This window comes from Acanthopagrus latus, chromosome 4 (assembly GCF_904848185.1).
Source record: "Acanthopagrus latus isolate v.2019 chromosome 4, fAcaLat1.1, whole genome shotgun sequence".
NCBI classification, from domain to species: Eukaryota; Metazoa; Chordata; class Actinopteri; order Spariformes; family Sparidae; genus Acanthopagrus; species Acanthopagrus latus.
Genome location: NC_051042.1, coordinates 25,480,100 through 25,498,845, shown reverse-complemented (window position 1 = coordinate 25,498,845; position 18,746 = coordinate 25,480,100). Strand labels below are relative to the sequence as shown.

General features: G+C 39.2%; 2 protein-coding genes across 2 annotated transcripts; one reads left to right on the top strand and one right to left on the bottom strand.

The window, feature by feature from the left end:
* The first annotated feature begins 298 nt into the window (after positions 1 to 298).
* Positions 299 to 2,764, top strand: LOC119017790 (zinc finger BED domain-containing protein 4-like). The gene is made up of 4 exons (XM_037094824.1): positions 299 to 1,457; positions 1,768 to 1,987; positions 2,064 to 2,213; positions 2,452 to 2,764. The coding sequence occupies exons 1-3, from the start codon at positions 519 to 521 to the stop codon at positions 2,111 to 2,113; spliced, it is 1,209 nt and encodes a 402-aa protein (XP_036950719.1). The 5' UTR covers positions 299 to 518; the 3' UTR covers positions 2,114 to 2,213; positions 2,452 to 2,764.
* Positions 2,765 to 9,970: 7,206 nt separating this feature from the next.
* On the bottom strand, positions 9,971 to 18,746 carry LOC119017794 (globoside alpha-1,3-N-acetylgalactosaminyltransferase 1-like). Its single transcript, XM_037094828.1, has 11 exons — positions 18,613 to 18,746; positions 16,214 to 16,255; positions 15,405 to 15,542; positions 13,380 to 13,412; positions 12,633 to 12,767; positions 12,313 to 12,421; positions 11,524 to 11,637; positions 11,245 to 11,361; positions 10,885 to 11,018; positions 10,680 to 10,757; positions 9,971 to 10,574 (listed from the first exon to the last, which is right to left on the bottom strand). The coding sequence occupies exons 1-11, from the start codon at positions 18,693 to 18,695 to the stop codon at positions 10,427 to 10,429; spliced, it is 1,131 nt and encodes a 376-aa protein (XP_036950723.1). The 5' UTR covers positions 18,696 to 18,746; the 3' UTR covers positions 9,971 to 10,426.

Here is an 18,746-nt window from a genome sequence, read left to right as displayed (position 1 = left end):
ACAGTTGGAGTCTTTAATCCCTCCAGAGACCACATTGAGCTACATTCTGGTGAACACCTTGGTGAGTTTCTTTCTGCTTCAGCTGCTGATATTATATACCATTATACCATTAGGCCTGCACGATATGAGGAAAATCTGCGATGTGTGATAACACTGTTCAATATTATGATGACGATATAACTTGCGATAAATAAACAAATACTTAGTATGCATATTATTAACTATACAGTTACTATACAGTAGGGTTGTACCGATCCGATCACGTGACTCGGAAATCGGGGCCGATCACGCAACTGAAGACTCGATCGGGACTCGGACGTTACGACCCGATCAGAGATCGGTTTTATATATATTTATTTAGTCATTATTTGTATTAGATTGTTGATATATGGGCTATTGGTGATTCAAAAAAATAAAAAATAAAATGAGTATTTACTACCACCGTTTACGGCATGCGCATGTGCAGAAGACCAGCATGCTAGTTTGTTTTGAAGCGGAGTGGCGAGTTGTGGCGCACCATGTCTGCTGTGTGGAAGTATTTTAAAGTATGTGAGGAGAACGATGCAGTCGCAAACTGTCAAATTTGCAAAGTTGGAATATCGAGGGGTGGTAAGGACAAAGCGTCGTTTAATACCACAAACTTAATTCGGCACTTAAAAAACAAACACCCGGCCGAACATGCGGAGTTTATGCAAACAATCAAGCCGAAAACTAGCCACCAGCTCACAGTGGTAGAGGCTTTTAAGAGGAAGGAGAAACTGCCCCATGACAGCGAAAAGTCGAGAAAGTTAACCCAAAAAATTGCTGAAATGATAGCAATGAGTGACCAGCCACTCTCCCTGGTAGACGACCCGGGTTTTAGAATGCTTATGGAGTACATGGAGCCAAGGTACGAAATGCCGTCTCGACGCCACATGACGGAAAAGGCCCTACCAGCGCTCCAGAAAAAAATTATCGACAAGTTAATTGTCCTACTGAAAGATGTGCCTGACGTCGCATTCACCACAGATATCTGGAGCTCGTCTGTGTGCCCCATGTCCCTTCTAAGCCTCACTGCTCAATGGATAAACTCCAGCTTTGTGTTATGCCGTGCGACTTTGCACGCGCATGAATTTCGAGGCTCCCACACAGCTGAGCGCATCCAGCAGGAGATTGAGAAGATGCTGAACAACTGGGGAATAGAAAAAAAACGAGTTCATGTCATTTTGCGTGATAACGCCGCAAATATGAAGAGAGCCATGCTGGACATGGGAGTACAGAGTCTGGGCTGTGTGGCGCACACATTACAACTTGTCGTGCACGAGGGACTGCTATCCCAGCGCAGCGTCACAGACACACTGGCAAACGCAAGAAAGATAGTCGGCCATTTCAAGCACTCCCCTCTGGCCTACTCCCGTCTGGAAGATATCCAGGTGGACTTGAACATGGGTGTCAAGCGTCTGCAGCAAGATGTGCAGGTGAGATTCCTCTTTCCATTTGTATATTTATTTTTAATCCTCTATTATTTATTTCCATGCACTTTTAGTAATAAATAAATACCTCTGCACCTGTCTTGCCAACACTGTTTCTTTGTTATAGTCATGGTCAACTTTATTTATAAGGCACATTTAAAAACTACATCAGTTGACCAAAATGCTGAATACTAATAAATAATAACCCCATAGCCAAGCTAGAGTATATCCACTGCACAGCCATAATAGTTCTCTGCACAAAAATAAAGTGAATGAAAGCACATGATTAATGATATCTTATATTTATTATGTGCAGACAAGATGGAATAGCAGCCTCTACATGCTGCAGAGTCTGTTAGAACAAAAACGGGCTCTCAGTGTGTATGCTGCTGAACGCACTCTACCAGCGACACTGACTGCTCACCAGTGGGAGCTGATGGCGAAGACAGCAGAGGTGCTTGTTCCCTTTGAAGAGCTGACCAGGGATGTGAGCAGAGAGACTGCATCTGCAGCTGACGTGTTGCCTGCCATTACAGGTAATTTTTTATTTATCATTTTGAATTGTAACATTTTTGTTAGTTGAAACAAACCATCATCCCTTCATTCATTCAGACGTGTTCTCTCGAGAGAGGAAGAGCAAGACCAGGGAATCAGGACAATGAAGAGGGCTCTCCTTGAGGCAGTGGAGAAACGCTTTGCAAATGTGGAAACAGAGCCACTCTTCTACATGGCAACTCTACTCGACCCCAGATACAAAGATGGGCAAGTACAGTTAAATTAAAATGGACCTTTTGTGCAACATGTGATCACTATAAATTCATCACCACACACTAGAATTAAGCCAATACTTTATTTCCCTTTCAATGTAGAGTTTTACTGTTAGATTTTTACTTATATATTTGAGTCCATCTGTAATTTAATTGCCTATGCTGTGCTATGTGGTGTGTCTTTCTTAGGTTGTTTTGAATTGTGTGTAATTTATCTATTTATCTATTTTTAGTTTCTTCACCAAGTCAGCCCACCTGGCGCATGCCAAAGACCACCTCATCGAGGAGGTAGCAAAGAAGATGGAGGAGAGGAGGGCCACCACCAGCAAAGAGCCAGAGGCAGCAGAGCCAGTGAGCAAGTCCCCACGTCGTGAAGGAAGCAGCAGCCTGGCAAGCACCTTTGATGAGTTGCACTATGTTCTAATGTGAAGAGTATTTTTTCTGTTTTGACCGGAGAATGTTCAAGCACTGCTTGCATGCAAAATTGTGTGTGATGTGTTGTGTATGTTACTTATTAAAATATAATAATAAATAAGGGACACCTTGGATAGTTTTCTTCGATCTTTTTCTTTTTTTTTAAATGTATTATAAGAGTATCGGATCGGGACTCGGTATCGGCAGATACTCAAATGTCAAAGGACTCGGACTCGGATCGGGGGCAAAAAACCCTGATTGGAGCATCCCTACTATACAGGCTAACGTTAGTTTTGAATTGTCCCTGTAGGTCTTTATATATTGATATAGGTCTTTGTATTGCAGGTGCTACCTGTGTTTGCAACATGTTGTCTCTCCTGAATCAAAAATAAGTCCATATAGCAGCTCCATCACTAATTGTGGGGAGCGCAAATGCACACACACACAATGCATATTGCTCCGTGGTGTCGCTGGCTGCAAGAATGCATGGCGCATGTAAACAAAATTATTTTTCGTATTCATCGCGTGTCAGGCAGTCTTTTGCGATGTGTTTATTGCACATGTTGATATCGCGATGATGATGAAAATTCAATTTGTTGGGCAGCCCTAGTGCTCATTGAGGCACTAGGGCCTACGAACATGATTTGAGACATTGCAGGTACTTCTGAAGCCATGGGATAACCAGCAACTGACTGGGTGTTTCTGAACTGTTTCCTACTCTGCTGAATTTCATCAGACCTTGCACAGCAAGAACAGCATTGTTCAGCACTGGAATCCCAACCTTCTCTTGCAACCACCAGCACTTTTTCTTCAAAGACTGTTAACGCTGAACTGGGCTTAGATAGCATAGCATAGCACGGCTAAGCACAGGACTTCAAACTCTGGTTCAACTTATGTGTTTGTTCACTGTTTAGGTATTATTGTGACTTTCATATGATGTTGTGCAAATAATTTGTTAAATAGCAATCAGGGTGTTCTATTTGCATATTCAGAATAACAATTAACCCCCCCCCCCAAAAAAAAGTCATTAGTAGTTTGCTTTCCTAGACGTCTAATTGGACGTTAGTTGAATCATGCTTCACACAGACCAAGAATCTCTGCATGCAACTAACTATCTTCTGTAACATGGCATCACGTCACACACACACATTCCTTGAGCCTGGAGCATATCTCAACCACATTTGTTTTGCCATGCACACACGCACGCACACACACACACACACACACACACACACACACACACACACACACACACACACACACACACACACACACACACACACACACACCACAGACCTGTATAGATTGTGTGCTTTCATCTTTGTGTTGAATAAAGACTTTTGAACTTTCTTGCTGACCATTTAATATTGTTCAATAGTGAATGCTGCTGACTTCTACACTGTCAAGAACCCAGTAAACAGTCACTAACACTCACTAAACAGTTTAGTGCCTTTTTATGAGACTGATTTGGTAAATTTGCTATGTTTTCCCTTCTTCAAGGGCAGTGTCCCGAGGTGATCTAATGTAAACTGGATCATATTATTCATCATAATTAATAATTATCCCTGATAACAATGAATTATTATTGATAGCCAAATGTAACCTGAATCTCCCTTTTAATGTTGCATAAACTCTATTTAATATGGCTCGTGTCATCCAAGGACCAACAGAAGTAATGCGTCCCCAAATAACTTCTGTGCAATGTTCTTAGCGACTGAAGTACCTCTCCCAGAATACATAACTCGATCACACATACCAACCCTTTGTCCAGAAGTGTTAAACAAAAGGGAGGTAGAGGATGAGGAAGCTAGGGAAAGGAACAAGCATGGAAATGATCATTTGTGCATTGAGGTAGCTGCCCTCGTAGAAATCTGAAAGGGAAATCAGAGAGCGAGATACATCCTCACAGGACAGTGGTCAGGGATAGAATGCAGTAAAACAAACAGCTAGGAAAAAGGAGGAGACAGTTACACACTCACAGCCAGACACACAGAGAGACCTACAGACGTGACGCAACAGAGCATTAGGAGATAGGACCCACGCTGCGGTCTTCGTCATTAAACGACTCATAGCGAATTTTAGGAGGAGGAGTTGGCAACAGTGAACAAAACCAACAAACATCCACAACGAAGAGTGATGAAGTGATCCAAATCGCTTATCCTGCCCAGCCGGATTCAGTAAAAAATACCAGACGTGTGACATTCTTAACCACACCTGTCAGGTTCTTGTTCCTGCAGTCTAAAGTTTGAGCCCCTTTGTGTAGAATGATGTCTGTGTAGAGGTCAGTTTTCATATTTGTTGGTGAGATGTGTAAATCCTCACTGTGCTCACTGAAAATCTCATTTCAAGAGGCAGGGTCTACCAACATGATTTGAGACATTGCAGGTACTTTTGAAGCCATGGGATAACCAGCAACTGACTGGGTGGAGGACATAATAATTTACCACTGAACCCATTAAGAGGCACACAGTCTATGAATCGGACCCTCCATGAGTCATATGACTGCAGATGTCAGTGCCTTCCCAAAGCTAATTTTGGTAATTTAATCAAAGTTTCAAAAGACTATTGAAAGAACTATTGAAAAACTCGATTACATAAATACAACAAGGATGCTTTAAGAATGAATGGTTTGGTCTACGCTGCTGTTAAAGGTTTTACATTTAAGTCCCTTTCTGGTTCAGTGCAGCTGACATTGTAACCCAGTAAATAAGGAGAAGATGACAAGCAAAGCAGAGCAAAATATAAATCCTGAAAATGAAGCACAATAGTAATAATAATAATAATTTGTGCTTAAATCAAAAACTTTATCATCTTGAATGTAGTTCTTGCCCTACTTGTTTTTAATGTATCGTTCTTTTTTTAATCTAATCGTTATGCCCCTGTAAAGCAATTTGAGTTGCCACTTCAGGTCCAGTATTCAACATGCACATGTATGATGGACACATGCGCTTAGAATGGACCTTAAAGTGAAGTTGGACACATCTTGTGTCTGGCAGCTTGTGAATTGCAAAACGTCTGCATGTACATATATTCTGGGAAAAAAGAGCCACAGCTGGCATTCTGTGGTAAACAAAGGAAGAATTTCATTGCATTATTGAGAACATGTTTCTTTACTGTGCATTTGACAACAAACACTTTGAATCTTGAATCTCTTGGTTTTAAACTGTATTTAAAATGTGGCAGTCACTGAACCAAGGTGAGTTCAATCTCAATAACACCCTGAGTACAGTCATATATTGTTGGCCCCTGTGATTATGGAAGGGTGGCTAGCTGATGTGTCCTATGCTACCCTACCATATCCTGTCCTATCCTGTCCATTGACACACATATTCATAGAATGAGCCCAGCAAAACAAACAAAATGTTATTAATTATGAGGCCACTTGGACAGAAAAGCTTGTTCTGAACAACACAAGGGAGAGTAAGGACAACTACAGGAGGAAACTGGAGTACAAACTGGAGAACAACGACAGCAGGGACGTAGGGAGTGGGATGAGAGAGATTACCAGCTTCTTGGAAAAGTGGAGGAACAGCTGAGAGAAATGAACAACTGGCAAATGAGTTGAACCTGTTTTTCAACAGGTTTAACTCCAGCTCCCCCACTTCTAGCAGCCTCCCTGCTTATTCTGGTACTTCAAGTGACAGGCAGTCTAGATTTGCATATTACTATAAGTATTTAGTTTCACCTGCGACATTTAGATTTAACATTGAGCATTTAGCATTGAGCATTGCCATTTATATTTAAATGTAACATTTAACATGTTATATTTACATTTAGATTTAACATTTAGATTTAATATTTAACATTTAGATTTGCTGTTTGTTTTAACATGTGCAACTATACAACTGGCGCCCCATATACCTCCTGTTGTTTTGTATGGTGAAAATATGTTGCCATTATGTATACAAGTAAAGCAAACAACAATCCCGGATGATGCATGGGAGAGAGGTGCGCCACCCTATTTAAATGTTCTGTGTTACTGAGAAAGCCACAAGCCAAAATGTACTGGTTACATAACAAATGTATTGTCAATGCTACTCAAGCTTTGACGCCTCCCTGCCTCATTCTCCACACATCCAGCAAGCAGGTACGTTCTGCCAGGACCCCTTCTTGATTAAAAAAGGAACCAGGCTGATTTAATATTGCAAACTGATGCAGTAAGGCTAGAAATATTCTCCATCTAAAGGTGGGATGAGAGCTGCAAAGAACAGGAAGTGTTCATACAAATAACAAACTTTGAACAAAACATTTGAAGGCAAATGAGTCTTATAATGGGGCAATTTGGTCTCTAGCTCTTCCTGTGCACCTGTTTAAATGTGCTTGAATGGCGTGTATGCATATAAGGGAAGATACTCGATTTACATGAGCCTCACCCTCCATCAGTCAGTTAATATTTTATGACAGCTTCAGTTTGCCATGAAAGGGCTGATAACCACGAAACACAGGACCCAGATCTCTGTGTGGGAGTGAATGTTTCTCACTTTGTGTGTATTTGTCTGTAAGGCAGAGCAGAGAGCAGACAACTGGATGAACACCATGGCCTGGCTGAAGTCCCCATGTCCATTAGTACTATATCATGCATGCTATACAAATCTACTTTAAAATAAGTCTATGAATAAATCTGAAGATTTGACTTGATGCAATTAAACCTGCATTGTGTTCCTTTTTCCAAACCTCCCACTTTCCCCGATCAAGTTTCAGCAGTGTAGTGTTGGGCCACCACCTGGGGATGTATTTGATCTCCCTCTCATGTTCCCACAGCGGTGCAGTTGTGTCCATGTCTCAGTCTATTAGGATGTTCAAATTGTGTTTGGACAATATTCAATCACTTCAATTCCTAGATGAACTATGTCTCTGTTGCTCTGTGCACTGTAACATTGTTTTGTTAGTTTAGAAAAAATGTAAAAATAGGCTTGTAAAGTTATGTCACCGGACAACGTGGATGACATTACTCAAGCTTATCTGTCCATACTTTACTGTGATGAGGCAGTGCAGCAACGTTCATGTTGTTTACTCAAAATATAACCTCCTGGACTCGAAGCCATATTTGTTTTATGAATATATGGCACATGGCTGACAATTAGACTGTAGCAGGAGATGGCAAAATTCAGTTACAGTCCACAGTTGTGCCAAGCAATGCCAAAGGCCTTCAAGATGTCTTGCTGTTGAACGTGAAAATGAGTTCAATAAGTATGTTATCGCCTTGAATGTTCTGAAATGTCTTGACTTAGTGTGTGCCATGTTTATTGTGTATCATCTCATCCTTTTTTGTTGCATTTGTATGTTTCTGTAATTTTGGACTGTACTGTAACATGAGGGATTTTTGTTCACAGAATACTTACAGAGATTTTACATTTTTAGGTGAATTTGTCATGGTAATTCATCTAAATATACCCCAAAAGGCATTATCTCAGGATACAGTGACAGTGTCTCTAGTTGACACAGATATTCTAACCATGTTGTCTTGTGAGACTGAGATGGAGGCTCTATTCTCTTCCAGCAGACATTTGAATAACGGACTGTAAATTGTGCCAGTTCATCTATTTACAAGTTATAATTTAATTAAATGATGGAATGATGGACTCTGAAAATACAATAAACTGCATAGATTCATGCTCATGCTGTAAATTATTCTTGTGGGGAGCCTAGCAGGACTACGACACATCACCTCGGTATTTCAACAATCCTGTCTACAGCCCTGAAAACGATAAGGTTAAAAAGGTTTGTAAAAACAAGTTAAATTGCCCACTAAGGTCAATTTACATTGGCAGTTTTCTTATTTGAGGAATGCATAAAATGTGAGCAGTTTGCAAATATGCATCCTAAACATTAATTAAAGTTGGACTTGGAGTGTAAAGACTAACAGACTTACCAGCCCAGTGGATCTACTGAGTGGAATACATCATCAGAAGGCCTCCTATATGCAAACTGAAAGCATATTTCAAGTGTAAAGAAAGAGTGCGCCATCTACTGGGCAGTTACAGTCATTACTGTTTTGATGTTCACTGCAATCTTCTTATTAAAGAGTCAGTGTGAGTTCTGCTGTGATTCCATGAGCTTATCAGCTGAGTAGATAAAACTTTTTTAACCATGTTCAGTTGAGCTCTCAGTATCTCTGACACACATTCCTTACTGCTCATCAGTCTGATTTTTACAATAATTATTCGCATGAGGAACAACAGTATTCATTATTTGCAGAGTTCAGTTATCATGCAGCACATGTCTGGAGCAAACTCCCAGAAAACCGCAGGTCCGCTCCAACTCTCTCCTCTTTGAAATCAAGGCTGAAGACCTTTGTGTTTGACAGCTACCTTTCTTTGAAGGACGTTTTAAGGCTTTGAACAATATCTTGTTCTGTAACTATTGTCCTGTTTTCTTTGAACCTATTCTATTTTAGCTTATTTTTCTGTTTTCTAGTTGTTGCATTGTTTCGGTTTTTGATGTCTTCTTATTTGTTTTAATGCACACTGTTTGCTGTGTGTTATTGTTTTTCCTATTAAACCTCAACCTTGGCTGTTATAATTATATAACTATAATACACTGTGTATATTACAGACAGACACCTAAAATTGTTGAACATAACACCCTTGTGTAGACAGGGTCATACTGTTAGCTCAGAGGACGACTGGTCAAATTTCCAACCTTAACATTGGCACTTTACGACACAGTTGTAATCACGCAGCGCAACGTTAGGTGGCCGTTTGGGCTGGAAAAAAAAGGTAAGAACAAGTCATGTCTTGACAGCATTTGTTGTTTTTTCCCTGACACAAACAACAGATGTGCTTTTTGTGATTGTGAGGGAGAAATTATTGAACATGTTTTCACAGATTGTTTCCGTTCTACTGCCTTTTGGTTCTATTCACAGAAATGTCATTCAGAAATACTTGAAAAAACAAGGGTTGATATTATACTCATCTTTACCAAATCCAACTTCTCCCCAGATGAAAACTTTATAATTCATTTAATTACTATTTTGGTATATTATTATTTTGATTTAATATTACATTCACTAAATGCATTCACTAAATTAAATTTTAGTGAATTAAAGGTTGCCCGCATGTCACACTTTTCAAGTGTCAGATTTGAAATCATATATATGATTAAAATCTACCAGCCTCGAATTTTGAACTTGTATAAACTGTTCAAACGTATTTCAGGTTCTTGAATAAAAAGTTTGTGTTGAGATGTCGGTCAATGTTTTAATCACTTTGGCTGAATAATTTACTCCTAAGGCTAAATTATATGTATATTTAACAAACAAACACCCATCTTCACATAATATTATAGTGATATTCTTAAATTGCATACTTGCACGTGCAGTCAAGTAATTAGTCATGATTAAGGTTAGAGTAAACTTTATTATTCAACAACTTTTTTCTTTTTTAATACAGTTTCTTTATAAAAACAAGAAGTTAAATTCAGTTAAGTTAAAATCAGTGTACAGTGGGATTACATTTCTGGTCATTAACAGATAATACAGTATACACAAGGCTTAAAAAATACGGAGAAGAGAACCAGGCAATGAAATTGGAGACAGCCATAAATCCTAGGGAATCCAGATGATGCAGGTGCACTACAATATCACTGGGGGGCAACATGAGAATCTATACACCTTTGAAAAGCAGGAAAATAAATCTACAGAGTTCATGATACAAATCCTTGTTCTGTGTTCTGCACCTTACAGAAGAAAAATACACAGATGACACAAAGTGTAAATAACCTTTTATGGACACCAGCTATCCCAGTTTTTTTAGTTTATGTAGTTTTCATGGCCAGAATATGATCATCTTGACATTACTGTCCACCGTTGGGCCGCACTTCTGCATAGTCCTTGACCAACTGGGAGATCCTGACGACTTTAATGTCCGGTTGTACCTGATCATAGTCTGACCACAAGTACTCTGGAGACAGCACCTTGGTTGGCTTGTTGTACAAAAAGTACCTTTATGACAGAGAGAGAGAGCCGGGGGGGCAGATAAGATATTTATACTCTATAACACATCTTGAACATCCTAAAAAAACAAGGGAATGAAATGTCACACTGTACTTGTTAAGGTGACTCTCTTCCTGCCACACAGCTTCAATGTTGTTCTTGGCGTCCTCCTCCGACTGCATGTAACAGTATCTTGTAAAATAAAAGAGGGAGAAACTCTGAGATGAGACACAGTTGTTATGTGTGATGTAATTAAAGTCAAAGAGCATCTCACAATCTCATTCAACTGAATATTGGTCCTCTTATTGGCTGCTCTTACTTGACCAGCTTGTACATGTCCTCCAGGTATCCGCCCCACACAGCAGCAGTGTAATAATAGTCTCCTTCACCGAAAGGGATGTAGGCCCTGGACAGGTTTCGGCGCTCATACGTAAACTGATCCCTATCATAATTCTGAGGAAAAAAATGGTGGGAAATGAATCAAAATACAGACTTACAGATGTAGTGACTGATCAGATTGAGACTAAACAAAAAAATGCACAACACATGGCTTAATAGAGGAATCAGTCGACAATCAATCATCAAGCAGCATAAAATAAGGTGAAAGAAGTTAAAATCACGTCATTACATCATGTTTTATTAACTTGAAATGAATATACTGTATGGAAGAGAGTGAAACCTTGTAGAAAATACGGTGGAGAACACCTGTCAGTTGACTGAGAGACTCGGCTCCGAATCGGTTGTAGAAGACACTGTCGACGTCCATCATAAATAGATAGTCTGCTTCGCTACGGATCTGCAAATATCACAGATGACATTTGTGATTACACGATATTAACAAGAAATAAGATGACAGAGCTGTTGACTCATTTTTGTCATCTGTTTTTTCTATGTAAAGAAAAGCTAGTAAAGACCAAGCAGTGATGATCCTAAAGCATCTGCACCTTTCACTTCTTACCTGCTTGTCAATGGTGATGGTTGCCCATTTCATCCTGCCCAGTACTACGTCCTGCCAGCGGGTGGCACTGGGGATATCGACTAATGAGATCTTCCGCCCCTCAGCAAGATCAATCTGACAGGTCATATAAAAACTTTAATGGATTAATTACAAGTGAAATCTTCAACCATTGTTAATTTGATGATCAACAACAAAACCCAACAAAATACTGCGTTTAAATGGTCAAAATTTTGTCTGAAACACTTCCTTCCCTCCTAGCCTCCTCAAATGTTTCCTGAGATGCTGCTCCACAGAGCCCTTCACTACTGAGATGAAGGAAGCCAAACACACACTGTAACTGTTTTATCGAAAGAGTGAAGTACATTTACATTTAAATAAAGACAAAATCATGGCACACCATCCCCTCCCGTCTTCTCTGCCCGCATAAAATCATTGGGTTTTGAAGTCTCATTTAATCTCTCCCTCAACTTCATAATGTGTTTCCTCCTATCTCAAATCTCATATATTGCACACGACACAACTTTAGTAATGCTGCGTGAGGTGTGCCATTTCCTGTCTGGCCTTTTATTTACACACCTTGGCTTACTGACAAAGCTACTGTGACTGAGACATTAATGTCATCAGTTACATCTATTATTTTCCTGCCAAGCCAGATGTCTTCTGTGAAGTGTTTTGTTATTATAAAGTATTATGAAGTAAAATTATATTGTGGCATGTATTGTTAGATGGTGTATGTTCAAGGACAATCATTTCAAGGACAATAATTTACACAGGGAAAGTATAACTCACTTTAGGGACTTCTTCTTTATGGTCTGTGAAGATGTAGTAAGTGACTCTGAAGCCAACCATAAAGTACTTCTCCCCTGTCTGCAGGAAGGCCTCCAGGAAGCGTGTGTATCTGTTCGGGTAGGAAAAAGCAAACCAGAAGGATAAGAAATTAATTTAGGCCAAGAAAAGACAAAACAGGAGAAAAATACAATGCAAGAAGATAAGATGCATTCATGTGAAGTAGATTTACGGCTGTAGGATGAAGATTTCAGCTTGGAGCAGTGGGTCAAGTTGAACCTCACTTCCCACAGTATCATGTGTAAAAAATCCTGTGCACCTACTTGCCAACAGCAAACACCACCACAGCAATTCTTGGGTCCATTTTCTTATAGATTGCATCGATAACCACTGGATCAAAGGTTCCCTCCCAAACCAGAGGAACGTTCCAGTTTGTCACTGAGTTCACGTCAGTGCGTCTGTGGAGTACAAAGAAATTGTGGATTAAAACATTTTATGTGATTAAATCTTTTCTTTCCTCTAGTTTGGCTCCATATGTGCAACATTCAGTTAGCTGTGGCACCTAGCCACAGTTCACTGAAACAGAGGGCCAGATTTGCTTATTTGTGCTCACAACCTACATGTAATTATTGTCATATATGATAAGGCAGGTCGCCATTATGTAGTTAACGTCAAAGATTACAGTCTTTAGGTTGCAGACGGTGTAAGTGGAGTGATTTGTCTGTCAAACAACAAAATTGTCTTTACCCGATCAATCAGAAAGTTATCGTGGCCTTATGGTAGCTATTATAATGTGACAGATATTACATGAACATTTATATTCCCATAAAATGTATTGTCCATTTCAGACATCCATTTTAATACACACACAATATTTGCACCTGGGCTTTAGGGTCACTAAAATTTATGCAAAAATGTCTATAAAAGCTATAAAGGTTTCACCAAAAGTGACGTCACAGTTGTACACAGACACAAACTTATTACAGAAGATGATTTGAACATTATTGTTTCTTTAAAACACATGATTATTCCCAGCAGAATAATTCAGTATATGGTTTTTAATAACTTACCCTTGCTGTGTGCTTGGCTGAGCATATTTCACCCTGGAAAAAAGAGAAAAGATCTAATCAAATTTAACTTAGTTCAGTGAAAAAGGAAATACACAGTGTAAAGTACAAGAGATACCGAAAATTAATGGGCTGAAGTAAAACACTTAACATAGATGACCCATAATATGAAACCAGACGACCAGACGGTGGAGGAAAGCATCGTCATCTCATGGAGCCGTGTCATGTCAGACCTGCTGTGTGCTGTGTTCCTGAACTACCGGCCACTCAGCCCTGTACGGTACGCACACTACAGAAGTTGGGTAGGGTCCACCTGAGTTAAGGGCCTCCCTCCCCCTCGTGTCAATGTATACAACTCAAAGATAAGAAAATTGAGCATAACTTGAGAATCTGAGAGTGAATTGCATGAACAGCAGTCAGGTAAACTTAACTATTTAGAAACTATTACATTCATGTGTGGGTGGCTGTAGCTCAGCGGGTAGAACAGGTCGGCTAGCGATCGGAAGTTGCTGGCTGGCCCTGCGATGAGCTGGCGACTTGTCCAGGGAGTACCCTGCCCTCGCCCAGAGACAGCTGGGATTGGCTCCAGCAAAAAAAAAACAAAAAAAACCCTGCGACCCCATGAAAAGGGATAAAGTGGTTACAGACAATGAATGGATGGACATTCATGTGTGCTAGCTTGCAGTGCTGGTGAATCTTTCTGTAATCTGTCTGTCTTGCTAACGATAACTGGGACAGGCAGTGCATAGCTTCTTCGTTCTGTGACATGCTCTCTGTGTTCTTTTCTTTTTTTTTTGTCTCTCAGTAAAGGTTCAATCGGGTTTGGAAAAATTATTCACATCTGTACCAAAACATTGGTACCAAAGTACCAAAACCACACTGTGAAAATTTTGGGTCAACCAATATGGCTATTAAAGGGCCAATACCCATTATTAGAAATTAAGGAGACTGACTAAATGATATTCATTTGCAGGAAAAATGGAACTCTTTGTGTCAAAATTTGAACAACCAGTGATAGAATGAACCATAATACAGCATTGCCCTTGTTCCTTTGACTATCAGTGTATTGGAATTTTTTAATTGGACTTTCTATTATTTTGGTTGAAAATAATCTCTGTGACAAACACAAGTGTATGATACTCACACAGCAAGATAATCTTCACAGATGAAGACCACTTTTGTGATTTTAAATTAAATTGTTAGCAGTACAAAAGCTGATGTAAGGCAATAAACAGACAACATCTTATGATTTAAATACCACCACCACTAAGCATCTTACTACACAAATACATACACATTTTTTCCAGACTGATTAGAATAAAATGATTGTTAGAATTAGAATAGCTTGCAACTAAAGTCAGCCTGTAAAGATGGACCAGTGAGAAGATGAGTCTCCCTGTTCAGTGTTTGATGTCTCTGACAGCTTCTGTCGTCTCATTTAGCCACTTGTTACCAAATGCCTCTTTCCAAGACACATAAGCGCCCTATATTTGAATTGTTGAATGTCAAATTGTGTATTTTATGTTGTAGAACAAAACATGTTAATATCTCAAGCCTGTGGTAACTACAGACCTCATTTCATACATTTAACCAAAGACACATTGAAAAAACCCAAACTCTTTGAGACAAGGGAACCATAAGTGCGAAAATGCTAAATGTATTAGGACTAATAATTGCACCTTTCTATTCCACTAGTTACTTATTAATTATTCAATAAATATTGCTTGTTTATGCCCAGTTCTCTTCTATATAGAGCTACTTGTTTTTTTTGTTTCTCATCAGATGAAATGTACTGTTCTAAAGAAGGGAGGATTATATTAGAAGCACTATGGGTGTCACTTGTGACACAGGAAACAAGTAAGGCTCCCAAAACAAATGCTTTCTCCACTTCATACTGTATTTGTGATCTTTTACTTTTATGACCCTGTAGATGATCCCTTTACAGGGCAAAGATGTGAACCTGAGTCACTGCAAATGTAAACTGGAGGTGTATTTGGCCCAGCTGTTTCTCTCTGTTAGCACTCTCACCCATTTTGCATTGTGAGGTCTCCGATCTTCCAGCTGCCCTTCTCCTCGCAATCTGGTGGCCCCACTATGTCATCCATAACCTTTGTCATTATGTCCTTCACATCTGGCTCTGAGCCTTCCTTACATGGCTGGCACAAGCTTAAAAAGGAAACACAACATTCGTTAATAACATGACAAGATTCACATGTTAAAATGGAAAATAAATAAAGGTGTGTAGTGTGATGGAAATTTTGTATTTCAAACAAAGATGTGAACTGAGGTCTTACACAGGAATGTTCAATGTAGCTGTTTAACATGACCTGTAACTTGTGACCTTGTTTTAGTCCGTTTTATTAATTATGTCTGGTATTGAGTAACCACTGGAGCTTATCACTTCCTTCTCTCTGAAGTATCCCTTTAAGTGCAGGTCATAAATTAGGAACTATTGTAGTGAAAAACACACCCACAGAGAGGGATAAATACCATGCTTTTGTCTTCACATACTGAGTCTTTACTTTGTAACAGACCTGCGTGTTGCTCTGTGAATGCTCCTCTTGTACAAGATTAAAACCTTGTTTGAACCTTGAGCTGATTCTGATCTCCTTCCCCCAGTTCTAAATTATCTCAAAATTATTTTAACATGTAGTTTGACACGGGATTAGTGACATGAGTGACAGGATTAATGAGTAACTTCAGAGAATGCATTTAATTAGAAAAGTAGCTTAATACTGACTAAAGTCAGCAGCTGTGTCAATGTGTGACAAGTGAGTTTCATGCTCTGTTGCGTGTATTTGAATTGATATGTACTTTAAGTCTTACAGCAGACTTACCTGAGAGTGGAGACGTCATACCCTAAGTAAATATAGACCCCCCTGTGAAGACATACAGGTACAAGTTAACCAGAGAACAGCCAGTAAAAGTGCATACAGCGTAAATTACCATCCAGAAAACATAAATACATGATAAAAATACGTAAATGTGTTTAAAAAAATTAAAGACCGATACGTTAACCACCTTTACTAATTTATTTATTTAATGTAAATTTGTTTAGTAACAAGTACGTAGCATAACCTGCCACATGAAATGTTTAGAACTCAACAAATACAGAACGCATGGTACAAACACAAACTTAGCAAAAAATATGTGCAAGACCTCATTGAGGACATTTTTGTGTTTGTCCTTTGAGAGACTGATACCTGAAGCTAAAAGCGAATGTGACTGCAGAGTCATTAAAAGATGGTATTGTCAACCTGAAGCTTAGAGAGTTCACTTAAACAAATGAGACACCTGCTTGGTGTCCTCATACACCGTGTCAACAGCTTCAACATTGTTTAACATTGGCATGTGGCTTCTATGTCTATTGTCTGTCTGTTTGTTTTGTTTTCCCTGGTGGGACATGACATACAATGATTAAAGCTCCTGAGGGTTCTCTCTGTGGAAGTTTTTGTCCAAAATCAGATTAGCGTTATCATGTTTTATTTTGTCTCACAATGCTTTTCCTTTAGCTTGAATTGTGATGAGTTAGGTGTTACTTTTTGCCATGTTGTTTGAATTATGTAGAATTTGGAATTGGTGCAACACCACTGTCGTATATACAAATCCCAGGTCTGTTACAATTTGTCAGACATGATTAGGTGCTAACTACAAACAAAACTCATCATGTCATAAGAACATTCATGTGTGGAAAACTTAAAGTAAACGTGTGTAATGCTGTGATCCTGCCCTCTCACTGAAGTGACGTAGTGCAGAAACAAGTGATGGGGGTGGAGTGGCTGAGACAGAGATACCATTCACTCTATTACAAGACACTTTTCCATCAAAATGGAAGGCTGTTATGTCCTCCTGACTATAACAATTAGGACTGATCACAATGACCTGAGCTTTATCAGAATTTAGATGGCGGAAATCTTGAGACATCCTATTAGTAAGATTGTTATGAGGTTAAAACAAGAAGTACAACTAGTAAGAAATGTCACAGGCTGATCGTTCGAAAAGTTGCATAACAATGACAAGATTGGACCCAGTATTGACCCTTTAAGGAACCCCACATAAGAGAGGAGCAGAGGAAGACATGTAGTTGTTGATATGAATATTGCAGTGTGATATGATTGCATGATTTTTATCTACATCTACCCTGAGGGGCAGAAAAATGGTGTGGTAACACTGTTACCACGTATCAAATGCTTGTTGTTCAATTACACAAAGCAAAACCAACGAACACCCAGGATGGAGAGAGCTAAATTGATCCGCCTCGCTCATCCTGCACAGCCAAAAGCTGATGTAGACGGAAAATACCTGACATGTGACTTTAGTTACCACACCTATCCGGTTCTTCTTGTTCCTAAAGCTGAATGTTTGAGCCCCATTGTGTAGAATGATGTCTGTGTAGAGGTCAGTTTTCATATTTGTTGGTGAGATGTGTAAATCTATCAGTGCCTTCCTAAAGTTTATTTTAGTCATTTAATCTGAGGTTTTCTATTGAAAGACTTGATCACATAAATCCAACAAGGACACTAAGCATGAATGGTTTGGTCTACGCTGCTGTTAAAGGTTTTACATTTTACATTTTATTGATACCAGAAGCTAAAAGCGAATGTGAGCGCAGACCCAATAAAAGATGGATAGACATTGTCAACCTGAAGCTGAGAGAGTTCACTTTAACAAATCTGTGTGTCCTCATACACCATGTCAACAGCTCACACTACTTTTACATGGCCTGGCTGTTATTTACTGTTCTCACAAGAGAACTTACTTTTTGGTTCAGTGCAGCTGAAATTGTAACTCAGTAAATAAGGAGAAAAAAGCAGACCAAAATATAAGTCATGAAAATGAAGCACCCCGCGACCCTGCAGAGGATTAAGCGGCGTACATATAATGTGTACAGATGATGGATGGATGGATGGAAAATGAAGCACAATATTTCAACTATATGTTTAAATCAAAAAATGTGTCATCTTGAAGATACTTCTTGTCCTACTTGTATTTAATGTATTGTACATTTTCTATTCTTTTAATGTAATCTTTATGCCCCTGTGAAGCACTGTGAGTTGCCTTGTGTCTGAATTGTGATGTACAAATAAACTTTGCCCTGCCTAGTTGTAAAGTCATTTTAAAAAGTCTTTTAGAACTACTGAAATTCAAATTTTGTTTAAAAAATAGTTTAATAGTTTTTATCTTTCCCCTCCTTAAAAATGAGATGCAGTGGTGAAGTACAAGTGAAAAGGCTTACCCCAAAAGGACAAGAAGAAAGGCAAAAAAGACAAAAATGTGGATCCTTGAGATGGAGCGCAGCATACTAACTGTTTTGATCATTTACAGGCTAATGCTGAAACCGTATCTGTAACTAAAACTCTACTGCACATC

Bases quoted from the DNA above. Each gene is read 5' to 3' on its own strand.
- LOC119017790 (XM_037094824.1), top strand. From the start codon at position 519: ATGTCTGCTGTGTGGAAGTATTTTAAAGTATGTGAGGAGAACGATGCA. The intron at 1,458-1,767 runs GTGAGATTCCTC...TATTATGTGCAG, and splicing joins GTCTGCAGCAAGATGTGCAG to ACAAGATGGAATAGCAGCCT. The intron at 1,988-2,063 runs GTAATTTTTTAT...TCATTCATTCAG, and splicing joins CGTGTTGCCTGCCATTACAG to ACGTGTTCTCTCGAGAGAGG.
- LOC119017794 (XM_037094828.1), bottom strand. From the start codon at position 18,695: ATGATCAAAACAGTTAGTATGCTGCGCTCCATCTCAAGGATCCACATT. The intron at 12,422-12,632 runs GTAGGTGCACAG...CTACCCGAACAG, and splicing joins GTGGTGTTTGCTGTTGGCAA to ATACACACGCTTCCTGGAGG. The intron at 11,362-11,523 runs GTAAGAAGTGAA...TGATATTTGCAG, and splicing joins CCATCACCATTGACAAGCAG to ATCCGTAGCGAAGCAGACTA.